The sequence below is a fragment of the Corvus hawaiiensis genome, chromosome 3, assembly GCF_020740725.1.
Source record: "Corvus hawaiiensis isolate bCorHaw1 chromosome 3, bCorHaw1.pri.cur, whole genome shotgun sequence".
Taxonomy (NCBI): Eukaryota; Metazoa; Chordata; class Aves; order Passeriformes; family Corvidae; genus Corvus; species Corvus hawaiiensis.
Genome location: NC_063215.1, coordinates 59,903,650 through 59,921,244, shown reverse-complemented (window position 1 = coordinate 59,921,244; position 17,595 = coordinate 59,903,650). Strand labels below are relative to the sequence as shown.

General features: G+C 42.5%; 1 protein-coding gene across 8 annotated transcripts in view; it reads right to left on the bottom strand.

Moving 5' to 3' along the window:
• Nucleotides 1–17,595, bottom strand: part of PLEKHG1 (pleckstrin homology and RhoGEF domain containing G1) — a 127,823-nt gene that overhangs the window by 30,288 nt on the left and 79,940 nt on the right. For all 8 annotated transcript variants that reach the window (XM_048297729.1, XM_048297730.1, XM_048297728.1 and 5 more), the window contains one exon: nt 16,659–17,197. In XM_048297729.1, coding sequence (XP_048153686.1) covers nt 16,659–17,197 — 539 coding nt within the window. The remainder of the gene's footprint in view (nt 1–16,658; nt 17,198–17,595) is intronic.

Genomic DNA, 17,595 nt, shown 5'->3' with positions numbered 1-17,595 from the left:
TCACAGTGGCAGTTTAATTGATCATTTGGCTGGCTCAAAGACAAAAAAATGTAAAAGAGATAAAGAATGTAATTTAATGCAGTCTTAGTAACAGAAAAGCTATATAATGAAGAACAGAACAGAAAGCACACAGCAACAGAGGCTCAGAAAAGCAACCAGTGAATAAATTGCTTTTTAAAAAATTCATGGTTACCAAAGAATGCAGAGTATGTAGAAGATCTCAATGTATCTGCGTCCATGCAATTTACCATGCATAGAGTTACACTGCAAATTACATTGCTATATACTCTAGCAAAGATTTCTTTTTGCACTTACAAGACTGATAGTCTCATCCAGGGACTTTATTTGAATAAGAACATAACAGCTAGAAAAGGCTCAGATCAGCAGTGTTCTGGGAGAACAATTTTCCCACCTCTTCCCTCACTTCGATAAGAGATCAATGTCACCTTTCATTCTGTTGCTGCTACAGTATTAAAATTCTCACATAAGGGCAAACAAATCCAGCAGGCTATTTAACTAACTACAACTCATAAAACAAGAAACCTGATGTGCTGCCACATTCATGAAGAAATTCTGCTGGAGTATGGAAATAAAAGTGAAAACAGCTGAAATAACGTGAAATAAAAATAAATAAAATCCTTTAGCCTGTGGCTAGACAATGTGGTGTGGCAATCTCCCAAAAGCAACACAGCATTCCAGCGTGCTGCAAGAAAGAAACCCTGCAAAATGCCAACAAGACCACGAAAACTTCTAAGATATAACTGTGTTCCAGAGTTGTAAAGAAAAAGGTATTATCCTCTGTGTAAATTCTGTGAAGACAAAGGGTTTGCATGAACCAAGGATCTGACTTTTGGTTTCTAGATGTCCTCATAAGGAAGGTTAAGAATTACAGTGTTTAAGCCTTGTTATGTGCCTCCATGCCCGTATCCTTCTGTTCAACTGAAATAGTGTCAGCAAAGTCAGAGGTGTAACCAAGAATCAGGTTTAGGTATCAGCAGAATTTCCTGTCCCTTCCCCCTATCAATAATCCACACTGATATCACCTCCAGTTAAAGACACCCCTCACCACCCCCAAAACTCAGTACTTTTTTGCCAGGGGAAAGCAAGTAAGTCTATTCCAAGGTAACCTCAGTGTATTTAAGTAGAGCACCGAGTGGCAGTAGGCAGGTCCCTGGAGAGCCATGTCATCTCTCCTGTGACAGCATCCAACCTTACTCTACCTTCCCTCCTGGCTGACAGCAGCCTCAGAGCCCACACCTGTCCTTGAAATGTATTTGTGCAGGAAGTCTTTGGAACCACATCCACGGGCTCCCTGAACTTGTCTTCAGCCTTTTATTTATACTCAGAAGCTGCAGAAGAGTAAAAAGGTTCAGGATGGTGCGGCAGACAGGACTGCAGGAAGCAGTACACTAGGTCAAAGGCAGAAGTAGGTGATATATTCAGGGCTACTCCAGTAATACTATTAAACAAATAACCTTTTCTGACCACAAACATCATCATATAAAAGCAAAGAACAGAAAAGCTCCAGTGGAACTGCAATCCTCTGAAAACATTTTTAGCACTGCAGGGACACTGCAGCACCCTGAGCTGATATGGCAAGGTTGGGCTGCAGAGGAATGGAAATCTTTTATTAAGTATCTCCATACAGCACATTTAATGAATAAAGAGGAGTTCCTTTCCAATTCATTCATCTCAGCATAGCTGGAGCTTGGGTTTCTTCAAAACAACAAACAGTCCACAGTTATTTCCAGTATTGTAGACAGTGTTATATGCATGACCTGGTTTTTGCTCCTTTTGTCCTCTTATCCTGATTTTCCTCCACATATACATACTTTTCTTAGTCTTTTAGCAATTATTAGTTAGAAAGAGGGAACCAGGTACCTTTCTAATGTTGCTGCCAAGCAGCAGCCTGCAGGTGCTTTGGCAGTTTTCCTGCACTCCTGTAACATATGCCAGTATCAGCCTATATACGCCACCTACCCACATTCTGTGCTCTCGCTTGCTAAAGTTCCTTCAGACTGTGCTTCAGGCCCCCTTCTTCACCCAGCCTCAGATCAGAAACAAACCAGAAACTACTGGGAGGATTTGTGCTTACCTAGGGTAAGGGGAGATGGTTATTTGCTCAAAACGCTTGGGATTCAGAGCTACCTTATACCTCACCTCATACTGCTAGGAAATGACACGATCTGGGAACTGCTTTACTGGTTTAGCTTTCTATGTTTGTCAATATTGCTGACTTGAGACTACAGACAAGTTTAGGTTGGTGTTATTGGTGTAAGCAAATACTCGTGGTAGACACAAACAGCCTGGTGTGGCACTGACAGTAGGGTAGTCACAGCAGCAAAAAGTGCCAGGTATCCATATTTTTGTAAAAAGGTGGACATTAGACAGTCTTAACATAGTGCTGTCAGGAACACCAGGCCCAGCACAGCAGCACACTGCTTGCACTGACTCAGCCAGTGGGACCTGTCTGATTACACTGCTTTATAGTCACGTGTGCTCTCATAAAGGCTTCATGAACTCACCCAGGAAACAGATGCAGTATTGGCATATAACGTCCTCTGCAAGGACAACACCACAGGCAGATCAAAGCTACCCACACGTGGAGGTTTTCCTAATTATTTCTTAGCAAATGGTACTTTACCCCCATGGTAGTCACTGCTGTATATCAACAGCTGTTACCATCTGCAGCCATAACGAAAGGTTTGGAGCTACAAGATAACAGGGCAGGCTGCAAATGTAATGACATGGTGCAGAAATCAATGAAATTTATCAGAACAGAGTACTGGCCTTATCCACTTTATTTGTTTCTTGTCAGCATCTATGAACCCTCTGTCGGCACCGAATGATTTGTTTATAACCTTTGCCTTTTATTGCTTCTCTGCAGTTATGGCATAAACATTTAGGTTACTTTATAGGAGAAAAAAACCCCTCACAAATGTCAGTCTCTTTAGATTGATTTATGGACCATGGTTTGGTCTCATGGTATTGCACAGTTTTCTCCTCCCTTTTCATTGAAATTCTCCAAAAACTAGGAGAGTCTTGCCAGACAGCCCTGCCTTCCTTGCTGGGTTTGATGTTCTCCCCATTTGTCTTTCATCATGCCAAATCCATCAGAAAGAATGTCTGCTAGAAGTTGCATATCTTGACTACTGTCTCCTCCTCCACAAAGAAAAAGATCTCTAGAGGAATAAAATGACGAAAACACTAACCTCAGAGGCTAAAAAAAGATATATTTATTATATGAATTAGAAATGAGAGAAAACTGTCAAGAAAAGCACAAAATAAACAAAATTATTTTCACATATTGATTAATGTTTTCCATGACTTTAGAAACCAAATGCGAATTAGTGGGACATTTTCATCTAGCCACCCAGCTTTTCCTTTGAACAGACACACACCATACTCATGGACATATTTTTGCCCAACTCCCCCCTACACAACAAAGATGTGTTTGGCCAAAATCACATGGCTGTGCAGAAGAGGAACCACTGAGACAGCTCAGCAGCCTTGGCCACCTAAGCACTACTTCCACACCACTTGGAGGAAAAGGCTGCAGGCCAGAAGGAAAACATGCCGCAGAATGGATCCTATTTGTACCCTGCTAGCTAGAGCCATGCTGCCCAAACTAGCCACACACTTGCAAACAAAGAAAGTTGGGCAACAGATGTACACTAAAATAGGCACTATAAAATGCTTTCCAGTACTTATTCTGCTAATTATATAGGTAACTATAATATGTACCAATTCACCTTTGGCCGGATTCTTTTCCTATTCTTTTTTCCCCCATTATTTATTTTATTTATTAATTTATCCAGCACGTATAGCAGCATACTCTGAATGCCTTGTGGTTCAAAAAATAGCATGCTTTCCATACAACAGGTGGCCAAAGATGATGAATTTTGGTCAGGGCAGCTCATGGCAGCTCTATTCAATTATTTAAAATACTGCTGTGCTCTACAAAGGCAGTGTGCGTTTGTAAACTAAACATACTTTTCCTTCTTGCTCTGGTTCTTTTGGCTATGAGTCCTAGGGCTGATTGAAACCTAAAAAAAATGCTTGCACTGTCCACCATACAGATTCACTACATGCAAACCCAGAAACGTAAATAAAGAAGAAAATTTCTGTGAGCATGTCTTTCTACTTTCTGCTTTTACTGGTATATGCTGGGGTTTTTTAAAAGACATCTGAAGCTGGAAAACCCTCACATAGGCCAAAGGCATGGACAGGTCTGAAAGCCCAGCACCTACCTGAGGCTATGCACAGTAAGGCACAGCACTGTCCTGCCACTGACCAACAGCCTAAGCCAGGGCCTTTCTGAGAACAACACAGACCTAGAGACACAGCCTCCTCTGCTCCCCTCAGCAGTGTGAGCAGAAAGCTCCTGCACTCCATGTGCTTCCTCCCCCGCTCTTCCATTTGCTTTATATCCCAAGGCACCTTGCATGTAAGACTGCCACTTGTCAGCAGCAGCAAAGCTCTGCCCTTGTGGGAAATGGATGCGTCAGGCCTTGCAGGTAGGCTTCAAAGGACACACACCCACATGTCGAAGGACATGGTTGGAGAGCACTCACTCTGCCATCAAGGGAAAAGGACATGGAAAAGACCTCCTGGTACTGACAGCCAGCCACCCTCCAAATGGGAGCAGCCAAAGTAACCCTTGCTTTACACAATCTGTCACGAGATGTAGTTTGTGATTGATTTCTTTCCTCTCCGATATCCCTGCAGAAGAGCAGAGTCTCCGAGCTGGCAGGAGGCCACCTAACCAGCACCAGTCCTCTCCCCAGGCCCTGGGTGGATGGTGGAAGATCCATATTGAGCTCACCTGTGCTTCCAGCCAGCTTCCTCAGAAGTGCCAATCTACACGTGCAGCTGGCTCACACGCGGCCCGCGGGTAGCGGCAATAAAGCGTGACACAGTAAGGTGATATGCTGCTGGCTGACTGCATGTGGAAAGGGCAAAGATTGACGGTGGGAGCACTCGTGAGAACATGGTATGAGGAAAGACTAAAAATAGAGAAGCACACGTAAGTTTTATTTCCACTGTTTAACATTGCAGAGTAAGGTGATCATGACCGAGATCTCCCCACACTTTCCACAGTTAGGGGTCTGTAAATAAGTTAAGTTAAAGTTAACAGTATTAACTTAAAGTTTACCCACAGAAAGGGATTTAAAAAAAACCAGTATTTTTTTTCTATGTAGCTATTCCTGAGGGACAGATTTTCAATAATCAACTTCCTCACCTATATTATAGATTATTTATATATTAAAGCACTGTCCCATTTGCAGCTACTAAGGCCTGGAAGCAGTGACCCCTAGTAGGTCCCTCTGGCTTCATCCACATGCATGGAAAGCCACAGGGGGAGTGATGTGTCAGCCAAAATTAGCAGTGAGGAATTCCTGAGTCCTAACACTATGCCTTGCACCTCAAAAACACATGCTTTCTTTGGTTTAGGCTGCCTTTGAACAGTTGTGCCCATGGAGACGTGGGCCCAGGCATAGTCATATACAAAGCTGGAAACTTCTAGGGCACATCAATGTCAACAACACAACGGTCAGGAGATCTTGTCACAGGACTTCAAGCTGTCAGAGCACAGCTAGTCTCAGGAAATGAACTAAAGAATTTGCCCTGGAAAACTTTGTCAGTGAGAGGTCCCTCAACACTCTGTTGCACTGAATCCATTCATTGGGGCCCTGAGCAAGGACAACTGTCTCACCAGCATGCATGGCTGGGAGATAGCAGAACAGCTTCCTGCAGCTGTGGGTTCCCCCTCACTGCTTTAGAGCCTGAGCCTTTAAAGCAAGCTCTGCATATCCTCCTGCCCCTGCTCCAGTGTCAGAGGATGCCCATATCAATTTCCAGCACTGCCCCACTGTTGGGGTCCCTCCCCTGCCGTGTAGCCCTGGGAGAGGGGCCCTGAGGGCACAGACACGGGGCTTCCCTGTCCCTGCTCAGCCTCGTTCCCATTGGTTGGTTTGTGTTCCCTGCGCGGGCAGAAGGACCCTTGGTCCTGTGACTGGAACAGTTCCTCAGCAGAGCCCCGGCCATGCGGCTGGAGAAATAAACATCTCTCTGAAACAGCTATCAAGAATCTGTCTGTCCGTATATATTTCCTTTCCACGGGACTCCTGGTTTGATATATGCGTGTTGCAGGATCCCCACTGCAACACCCCACAGCTCCCTTCTAGGACTGGGGTGGAAGGAGGCACATGTCCTACACTGCCTACTCCAACAGTCCAGGGTCTTATGTCGTTTCTTTTTGCCCAGTGCATGCTTTCTTCTTGTGTCCCATGAGCCATTTTAGCAGGAATGCTGTGCCTATTAAGGTTTCTGGGGCCATCAAAACCTGTCACCAGCTGATCCAGCATTGGACTGTCAGCCTGCCTGGATGGACTGTTCTCACGGATTTTTGCCTTCTTTGTTGTAGTAAATTTTTGCTCTAATGAAAAACAATCCAAGTTCAATAATATTCCTTTGTTCAACTGCAGGAATTCCATGCTAAAATCTCCCATCTTAAAAAGACACCTTGGAAGGCAGGCTGTCAACTAAATCAAACTGTAATTTGACAGAGAGGCATTAAAAGCACTCAAACTGAAACTGTGATTCATGGATTGTACACAGATGAGCCCTGTAAATGGTCCAGCATGTGTAAAGATGATTATGAGTAAATCACTTGGAACAGAAACTCACGTGAAACCCGACTTAGATACTTCAGCACACTAACTTATTGAAGTTGAAGCCCACTGATTAAAACCATGTCCAACATTTATCTTCAGTTATCAGCCAGCACCCACTGCCAAATCACATCAACAAGATTTTTTCCCAGAAGCTGTCACTCAAAACTGCTGCTCAGAGGTGCGGTAAGAAGCAAGTTTGGTGCACAGGTGGGATTACAAATGCTATCAGTAGTTTACTGATATGTCATTAAGGAGTTATGTAAGGCCCTCATCTAATGCCTTTCTAAAGTTAAGAGGAAACACAGAAGAAATAAGCTACAAATGAAAATAATTAACAGTAATTAGTATTTCAAATAGTTCGAGGCTGCTAGGCAGATGAAAGGCTCTAAAGATTTCTAGATCTACATCATTGGTGTCAATCATCATTCAATAATCTCAATCTTTTTCAAAAAAGTACCAGCTGAAAGTGTTTAGTAATTATAAATTTAAAAAAAATTAAAGTTCACCAGGACATCTATAAATTAATTATCACAACACAGTTTAGTTGGTCTGATTATAAGCTTACTGAACCATAATCAAACAAAATATTGAGAATCATTAAGGCATATTTGGCCTCCCAATGTATTAATTACTCAGGAAAAGAGCCTGAGCCTTCTGGTGTATACCCTTGCCCTGTTAAATAAACTTTCTCCAATTTGTAAGGCAAATGAATGTTAACTTTTTTTAAAAGAGATCTCAATATGCTTACAAGTAAAATGAGACATTCCAGAAGAGAAATGTTTATTTTAAAACACAAGAAAGGAAACTGAAAGAGTCTGTTTTCCAAAGAATGAAAATGCAAACCCAGCAAAATGGAGAAAATCTGCACATATCCCAAACACACATTTATCTTAACCTTAGTAACCACATGATTCCCAGAGGCTTTTGTTATTAATATACGAAGAGCAATGAAATGGAACTTTATAGTAGTGGGTGGTTTGCAAGGAACAACTTTTTAAAAGTGTCTTATTTGCAAAATGGTCTTCTCATGAAACCAGGAAAAACAGCAGCTACCTCCACACCTTAATTTGCAGGAGTGGTAAGAGAGGAAAAGAGAGAGACTACTATGTGGTTTGTTAAGCATTCAGGCTTAAAGGTCATTAATTACTAGAACACTGTTCACTGACAAGTAATATTTAATAACAATGATATAACAACTTTAAAAGTAGTCAAATATTTCCATGGACCAAAATGGAAATGATTATAACACACAAAGAAAATTCCAGAAACTATGGCCTGGCTGGAAATGCAGAAATGTCTTTGCCTTTAAGACATCACCTCCACATGTTGAAATTTCTTTACAGAAAATCCCAATCATTCTGCAAAAAATATATAATCTCATTAAAACATTGTAATGTTTACTGGAAATTTTGCAGCATAAGCTATACTTCCTCTTCCCGTCTCTCAGCTCTCAGACCTCTTCCTCACAGTTTTCCTGTCTACTCTATAAACTTTTGTAGAGCTGCTGCTGCTCTGTTCTGTGGAGCTCCTTATCCACTGCCAGTAAGCAACAACAAGATGGAGGGCAGAGGTGAACAGACCTCTCTTTTGTTACTTCCTGAATCCCAGAAGGGCTCCATACATCCCCCTAGGCAGGGATACAACCTCCCGCTCCAGCCTCAGTGCAGTCACAGGACTGACGTTTTAATCCTGGAGTCCCCTGCCCACCATCAGCACTCCTAAATGGCACACTCCATATTTAAATTACAACTTCCACTGGCCTCCCTGCTCCCAAAAGAATAAAGCTTTCTGGAACAGAAGATTAACTTTCATCCTTTTATCTATATTCATTCACATTCAGCAAGTGGGTAGGAGGTTGCAGACAGCATGGCCGAATGATTTACGCCCTGCTGCCAGAAAAGGGAGGACAAGAGCAACAGCAGCCAGGCTTTTCGGCAATTCTGTGGCTCCCTGGAAGAGCAGCAGCCCTCCCTGCTGCTTCTCTCCCACCCACAGCTTAAGAAAGGCTCACTGTACATTTATAGACAGCTCATTTATTACTGCAGTGTAACTCACCCTTCTGTGCTGTCCAAACACAGAGCTTGCCTTAAAACAAACCCAAAGCTGTGGCTATACATTTGTGCTGTCTTAACGTTTGCAGTCCCAGTCAACCAGTGAAACTCTGCAACCACCTGACAAAGACCATCTCTGTCCCAGCAAGTTTCTACAAGGTAGCTGTAAGAAAAGAACTGGATGCAAAGTACAGGTGAAGGAAACAGAAGGCAGCACTGACATTTTATTCAGTGTCTTTTAAGTACTTGGGAACATGCTGAATAAAAGAAATCTATGAATGCTGCCAGCAGAAATAAGACTGAAGTAGTGATGATGCAGATAAGAAAAACTATGCATCAGTATATTTAACCCTGGCTTTGCGTATTTCCTGTGAAGTTAGTTTACAAACAGCTCCCTTTCATGCTGCAGCATAAGCAGACGCTTACACCACACAAGTTGTTTATTAGGTTACTTCTGGTTGTCCACAACACATTATATTCCTACTGTACAGCTATAAACCTCTTTTTCCAAAACCCAGAACCATTCCCATCCTTCCCAGAAAAGCAAGGTTTGGGTTTTGCTTCTGCTTTTGTTAGGTATCATTAAAGGGCACATAGGATGAGGAGTTTACAGCACATGTAGCTGGCAAAACACTTTTGTTCAAGATCTTGGAGTTCCAGAAACAACCTCATCTAAAACCATTTAAGAGACAAAAACCAGTTTGTGTATACTTCTATTACTTTAGGTTGCTTAAGGATGTTTAATATTGCTCACATACAGGAAGGAAGAAGTCTGCAGAGAAAACTGAACTATCCCAGTGTATCAGAAGTAGTCTAATTTACTTTAGGTATTTCTTTAAGGGTAGCCAGAAGAGCTGTTTGCACCTGTTTGGTAGCTTACCTTGTGGTGTTCCTAACTACCTCACTTCTCAGCAGGCTGCACTAGTCCTGATTTGTAAACAGCAACACCAGAAACAAAACACAACACTGAAGTTCTCTAATAAAGCTACTTACAAATTAATTACAGACTTTTTAAGTGGAACATTTTTCTGCTCTGATTTATATTGCTGTAACTCTGTTTAAACTTCACAAACTTCAAGAAGGCCTTTTGGACATGTACTGAATGCTTCCGTTTCAGCTGTCATGTCTCCATATTACTGGAGAAAACTTCCCTTGCTTTTAAGCCAAGCTTTCCCTAAGGAGGTCAATCATAATTTGACACTGCTCTTTCTTCATGGATGAGAGAAAGCAGTGAGAAAGTTCAGCTCAAAAATTTAACAAATATTAATCACAGTTAAACTTATCACTGTTGCATAATCATACTACATTTATGCAAAACATAATTTTTTTTTTCAGGTAATTTAAATTGTTCATCCAAATTTTCACATGTAATTTATGTCAGCAATCCAAAGGTATCTTTCTCAGGTATGCAGATTAGCTGGCATAGAAAAAGAGGTCACATACAGAAATTAACTATAATGTGAGAACAAACATTACAGGATGCCTTAGCTATACTGGAATTCCCAGCTTTTGAATCTACAAAGAATGAATTTTCAGAGCTACACTATCCAGCAAACCCAGTGCACAAGCAGCTATGCTTTTACTTAACACATCACAGGTGACAATGTGCACACTGCAGTCTTCAGAGCTGTCTTTTTAACTAACTGCTTAAAACACAGAAGGAGACATCCTCTAGCAGCAGCACCGGGAGACAGGAAGCTGGGAACAATAACATTCCAACACTGACTTCCTCTCAGAAGGGTTTCCCTTAATCACTGGTGCCCCAACACGTATCTACCTCAAACATCCAACATTTCCCCTTGCAAGGCTTACCCCCACCCCACAACGGGTATATAGCTTCAACAGACCTGTTCACCTCAGATTAAGCTTTCCATGCCAGAAACCTGCCTCCCTGATGAGTTGTTCTAGGAGATTTTAGCAAAGCCATTCCCCCGAGGCTTTTTGAGAAAGAATACCCTTTTTTGCTCATGTTGAAAAATTTTGGTGACCTTTCCCCCAAGAAGACAAGCACCCCCAGGCTGACTAGCAGGGACATGAACCATATCCTCATGTCTCAGGGAAGGACAGCAGCAGATTCAAGCATAATGGAGACTTTGTTTCTGAGAGTATGCCTTTTTTGCTGCCTTAATGTAAATTCCCCTATATTTGACCATATTGGGGTGGGGGGAGGAGAAACACTCCAAATTCACATATCCTCAATAGGAACTTTTAGCAATGGTCCTTTGCAAGGTTCAGCTCAGGCTTCACAAGGTCTTAACCCACAACTGCTGTTCTCTCGTGCTGCTAGCAACATCTGGCTCAGATCTGATCCTCTGAGGCAAGAGGGAAAAGACTGTTCCTGTCTCTCAGTGGCTCTCTGCAAACCATACACAGCATAGAAAAGCATGCTGTACAATTTCAGGGCAGAGGGCACATAAAGGAATACTACAGAAAAATGGGAAGGAAAAAATGGGAAAAAGCATGGTGGACACTCCTCTTAATTTCACAGAACTTAAGATGGCAGAAAAATTAGGAATGGTGATGAAAATGTCAGGCCTGCTGAGAGAACTATGGAGAGAGCTCTGGAATCAGCAGAGATGAAGAGCATGAGAAAGAGAAATAGTAAAAAGTGAAAAATCACATAAGGAAATGAGGCAACATACTGACAGGATGCAGATGGGATTTACTGAGAGAAGACTTCAGACAGGCAGCAAGATCATGGGCAGGAGACTGTGTAGAGGGGAATGAGACTTTTTAAAAAGAGGAGACTTAAGTATAAAAAGAGTGGGCCAGGGACAAAATATCCTGGGAGGAGATAGGACAAAGACTTCCAGTAGTCCAGTGGGGATGGTTTTAAAAAAAAAAAAAAAAAAGACACATTTGGAATTAAAGGGTAGAGGAATTAATTCACATAAATGAAGTCTGCCAGATTTCAGACGGAGTTCAGGATTTCTGAAGCTCAGCCTCTGTTGGCATCAAATATATGTGAAACACACTGACAATGCACACTTTAGTCTCCTCTAGTTATTTTATAGATACTTATATTATTATACCAATAGGGATGAAGATGCAAGTATTGTAACAGTGCTTTTGCATTATTCCTCCATTGTGCAAGGGTAAAACACAAATGTGGATGTCTTTCTGCAGTTACAAGCACTTATACACATTATGAATGGGGGCTTCTGACTCCTATGAACTGCAAGGGCAAAACACAGATTTTTTTATAACTTCAGGGACAGCATTTTACTCAAGGGAAAAAAAATTTCACTTCAGTAAGTGACTCTAATTGAAGTTTGGGTCTATTCTAACTACATTACTACTTGAAAAAGTCAGGCTAGGTCCTGAAGAGGAAAAGGTCAGCGAGTTCTGTCCTGGCTAGTACACCTGTCAGCATGACACAAGCAGGAAACAAAGGTATCCAATTTCTCATCACAAACTTGCCCAAAACAAGCTTCAAGCTGCACTCGTTCAAAATTGTAATTATCCTTAACAGATCATCTGATAAAACATACCAAATGGTGGAAAAGTTCACTCTATCCTTGTTGCAAAGCTTGCCTGTGCAAGAATCACAGCAGCGCACCTCAAAACAATCCTAACCCAACTGTCCTTCCAGGTCACAGGCAAAATGGCTGTACTGCCTAGAAAAGCAGTTGTTTTTTAATGCTTATCCTGGAACAAAGGGTGCCAAATAACACCTGTACAGCCTCCTCACTCATCCTAAGCCTGCCAAATACTTCTTGTCAGCAGTTGAAAAGGAAACTTGAAAAGGAAAACCTCAGCAAGTCCCCAGGATCACTTAAAAATCACATTAACCACATCCCATGAACTCAATTTTAACTTCTCTCTAACAACTTGGCACTGTTAGGATCACCCAGATACTCAAAGGGCAACAGAAGCTATGACTTTTTACTTTATTTATTTACTTACCACTGACCTACCAGCATTAGGTCAATGCAAGCATAAAAAAGGACAAAATTCTATTTTGCCCCATTCCTCCATAGTATTTTACTTCAGGCATGACAACTCCATGTTCTAAGGGTAACATAGGTTGAAAGGACACTGCCCAAAATACTGTGCTAGGCTAGCTCTTAACGAGCTGACTTTTGATATTATGACTAGTACCTACATGCAATTTCACATCATCCATGTCAATGGGTCATTAGCTAGTCCTGGAAACCAGTTCCAGGCACACTAAAGACAAGAAGGTAATCAAGAACAGTCATCACGTATTCAGCAAGGGAAAGCTGACCAGTCTGTTAACATTTTAACTATGAAATGACTGGCTTGGTAGATGAATGCAAAGCAGTCAGTATTGCCTACCTTGACTTCAGGAAGACTTTTAACTCCCTTAAGATCCTCATACAAAAGCTGAAGTTTGACTGAGAACTGGCTGAACCAACAGGACCTGAGGGTGGTGATCACAGGCACAAAATCTAATTGGAGGCCAGTGGCTAGTGGCATACCCTAGGGGCTAATATTGGGTGCCATCCTGGTTTACGTATTCATTAATGATCTGGCTAATGGCAAAGAGCATGGATATATTAAAAAAAAAAGACCAAGAAAAATAAACAAAACCAACAACCCCCCCAATGAAACTAATAAAAAAAAAATGTTCCCACCCCCCAAATACCTAAAAGCCAAACAAATAGCACCCCTACCCAAAGAAAAAGGCAAATTTGCTTTGCTTTATACCAGAAATGCAGAATATAGATTCTGAAACCTCTTTCAAAGTCCTGGAAACAACAGTGAGAATATATTCTTTTTAAGTATGTTTCCACTGCCTACAGAGAATGTAACATCAGCAAATCCCCTCTACTAGAGGACAAAAAGCAATAGACTAGATCTCTACTGACAGTTCTCCTATGAGGGTAGAGGGTGATTAAAATAGCACCTATTAATTTCTCCCTTTTTGTTATGCTATCCTCAATCTGACACCTCTTCAGCTTTTAGCTCTTCGTATGTGGGTTGCCTCCCTTCTTTCTCCCTCCTTCTGCCAAAAAACCCCCATCCTGAAACAAAAAAACAGCCCTCCTTACTACTTTTAGACTGCGTACATAAGCTTCCAGGGGTCCTGGTGGACAACAAGCTGTCCATGAGCCAGCGCTGTGCCCTTGTGGCCAAGAATGCCATTGGTATCCTGGGGTGCCTTAGGAAGAGCATTGCCAGCAGGTTGGGAGGGGGAATCCTGTCCCTTTACTCAGCCCTGGCAAGGCCACATGTGAAGTGCTGTATCCAGTTCTAGGCTCCTCAGCACCAAGGAGACATGGAGCTCCTGGAGTGGGTCCAGTAGAGGGCAATGAATATCATTAGGGCACTGGGGCATCCCTCTTATGATGAAAGGCTGAGAGAGTCGTGCCTGTTCAGCCCTGAGAAGAGGTGACAGAAAGGAATCTTGTCAATGAAGCATCTGAAGGGAGAGTGTCAAGAGGATGCTTCCAGGCTCGTCTCTGTGGTGCCAAGCACTAGGGTGACAGACAACAGGCAGAAACTGATGCACAGGAAGTTCCACCTGAATATGAGGAAGAACTTCTTTACTGTGCAGGTGACTGAGCACTGGAACAGATTGCCCAGAGAGGTTGTGGAGCCTCCCTCACTGGAGGTATTCAAGGACCATCTGGACACAATCCTGTGCCATGTATTCTAGGTCGATCCTGCTTGAGCAAGGAGTTTGGACCAGATGACCCCATCTGTGGTTCTGTATTGACCGTCGGCTGAAAACTCACTAGAGAGCTCCAGTTCCAACCAATCTTGTACTTTAACTTTCCACTTCCTGGGTTTTCCCTCATTTCCTCACATTGTTTTCCCACTAGTTATTTTCTGTCTCTCCACTTAGCCCTGGTTCACTTGCTTATGCTTTACTCCACCAGCTCCCACCTTCACGTATCTCTTCAGTTCCCACACACTTCTTGGGCAGCCGTTGCCCTTTGACCTCTCTCCAGCTCCCCTTTTCCCATTCTCATTCCATTTCCTAACCAGCTGCCAAATCTGACCCATGTTTATCTGGAAAATAAGTCAAGTCAAGCTGCTTCCCTTCATCTTAGTTTGGCTCAGCACCAGTTATCTGCCTGCCAAACTAGACAGCTATCATAGAGGCCCAGATAATCAAGCTCTGTAAGGCTACGGCACTCCGACAGATCTCTGTGGAGTATTCCCAACCTTCTCACAGCCCCCACCCTTGCTTGGGTGAATTATTGCAGCATTGCTAAGGTAACTTGTGGAGAAAGGAATCTTGAGAAACATATAAAATGGGCCCTTCTGAAGAAGTTTGCTCCCAGTCACACCTCCCTCCCCTGAAACCAAGAGAACATTCTGCACAGGCTGAGGCAGCTGGTTCCCCACTCTCCTCACCATCTGGGATGCAGCTCCTTTGAAGTCCTTGGATCCTCAGCACCCAGCTAAGAAAAGCTCCACTGCCAACCACTCCATGTCTCAAATAAGCTGTCTAGTTTCACACAAAGCTTTCTAGATTCATTATTAGTTGCTGCAGGAAACAGGCTTGGGCATTTCACAGGTTCACAATTCCTTCAGTTCTTCCATAACTAAAAATACATTTGTCTTATTTACTCTACATCTACTGTAGTGATGCTTGAAGTATTTTCTAGAAAGCATTTACTAGTATTCCTGCTTGTAGTTGGAAAATTTGTTACTAGATATTAATTCTAGTTTTCAGTTTCTCAAGTTGTGCAGTTTACTCCATAGGAGGATGAGTGAGGGCTAAGGTTTCCAAAACCATGGAAGTCATGACTAGTTACTATGCACAGAAGCTGACTTGGTTCTGCAGCATCTGACGACCTTAAACACTCCAAAATGAAACTCGGGCTATGGTTGAATGTAGTGAAACAGCACCAGCTATGGAAACCAAGGGAAAAAAAAAAAGGTTGCCGAAAAAGCAACCTTTCTGAGAACTTTGCAGGGTGAGGTACTGGTCTTTAATCACAATGTGCATTTGAGTTATCAAAGCCTTCACATTTTTCCCCTGCTATTGGGGGACCAGGCAGGTTAGAGCTGCAGTTGGGGAGAGTGTCTCCAGCTGGCTGATATTTCCTATCTCAGATGACCTCATACACCTACCTGGAGCTCTAAGTTCTACAAACAGCATGAGCCTTCCTACATACCCCTTCTTTGTGGGTTAAGCATTAGGCTACAAATGATAGTCAAGGGACTCAATTGTCATCTTCAAAAATGCAAAGCAAAACAATGCTGATGGCACACATACAAGTGCAGAACGAAAAGAACAATCCACAGAAGGACTCATCCATATATTTTCCTGTACTAGAAAGAGGATATGAAAGGTACTGTTAGGCTAGGGATTGGACAAAAACTTTACTGCTGCTAATAAATGCTACACCCATTCAGAATTAGTATTAAAGAAAACATAATTCCTTCATCTTACAGCCAAACACAACAGTATTTTCCAGCAAATACATATGCCATATTCGATACTACAGGCCAAGGACAGAGAGAGAATAGACTGTAGCTGTGAGTTGTACGAAAGGGACAGGGGAAAAGGCAGGAAAGAACTTGCAGGACTACGACTTGGGGAGAGCAGGAAAAAGTCACTATATAAGACCCTTCAGGTAAAACACATAAAGAGGCAGTTAAAGCTGTCTGCCATTTGCTTCTTGCTATACATTCTAGGACACAGAGCAATGTAATTTTTTTTTTGTAAATATAAAAAGTTTTGTTACTGCAAAGAGTTTATCACTTTGATCCTACTGCTGCCAGCTGTAGGATCGTTTTTTCTGTTATTTATTCATGAACACATAGTAACAGCTTAGATTTATCTAATCAAAAAAAACTAGAAACACACTAGAACAATGATGTTACACTAATTTATAAAGACCAGCAAATGCCAGTTCCATTGTCAGATCCATCTGTCCCGCTGTGAAATCAAACAATGTAAAAAATAGCATTATGGAACAGTTAACACTGTCTTAACCAAGTCCCCTACCTTGACAATGCTTTTTAGATCCTGCACATACATCCTCTCTGTCTCCAGAATCTCTTGGACGACTCTGTCTACGTAGAGGAGCTTCGGACTGGTGGGCTCTGTGACCAGGGACATTGCACAGTTTTTGCTTGCTCCTTTTGGTTCTGCTTTCCTTGGCATGCTTGGCTTTTTCTCAAGGCTTTCTTCAGGATCCTCTTGCTCCACAGCAGAGTTTTTGCGTGTCTTGTTGCTGGAAAATCTCCTGGCTGGGACCAGTTCTAGCTTGATGGCACCCGTTTCTTTATCCTGGTTAAACAAACCCAAGTGGCTGTTTGAAACCAAGGTCATTCTGCTACCAAAGGAGCAGTGGCTGTCCCTGGAGGATGCAGAGGAGGAAGTGGAACTAAAGCTGACAGGACGGTCACTGTCTGACAGGTCCATGGTGTTTTTTTCACAGTAGCGGAAAGACCTGCTCTCCTTGTGCAAATCTTCCCCCTTCTTCTTGGAGTCAAGGGCCTCTGTCACAGCTGGTACAACATCAAGAGGTAAGTGGAAGTCATCTAAACAAACAAACAAACAGAAGAAGTGGGTTTATTGTTGCTGCTCCATATAACACAAAAGTTGACGGCAGCTACTTTTAAAGCTTTTTGCATAGAAAGCTGCCAAAACTCTATTTAAACCAAAAGACAACCAGAACAACATGGTTTGGAGGTCACTGTGCTTTTTAGGTTGTGGGGATCCAACAGGTTGAGGTTGAGGGCTACAACAGAAGCATCACACTCCTCCTGCTTACGCTTCTGTTTCTGGCACATCCTTCTTGTGCCAGTGTGCTGGGCTTGTTGCTAGCACATCCATGGCTCAGGCTCGGCACAGGAGAAAAACAGAACTCCAGAGATTTTCCCCACCGTTGAAAAAGACCCCCACAGCTTTACTGGGAGCAGTCCCCGCTATCTCCCAG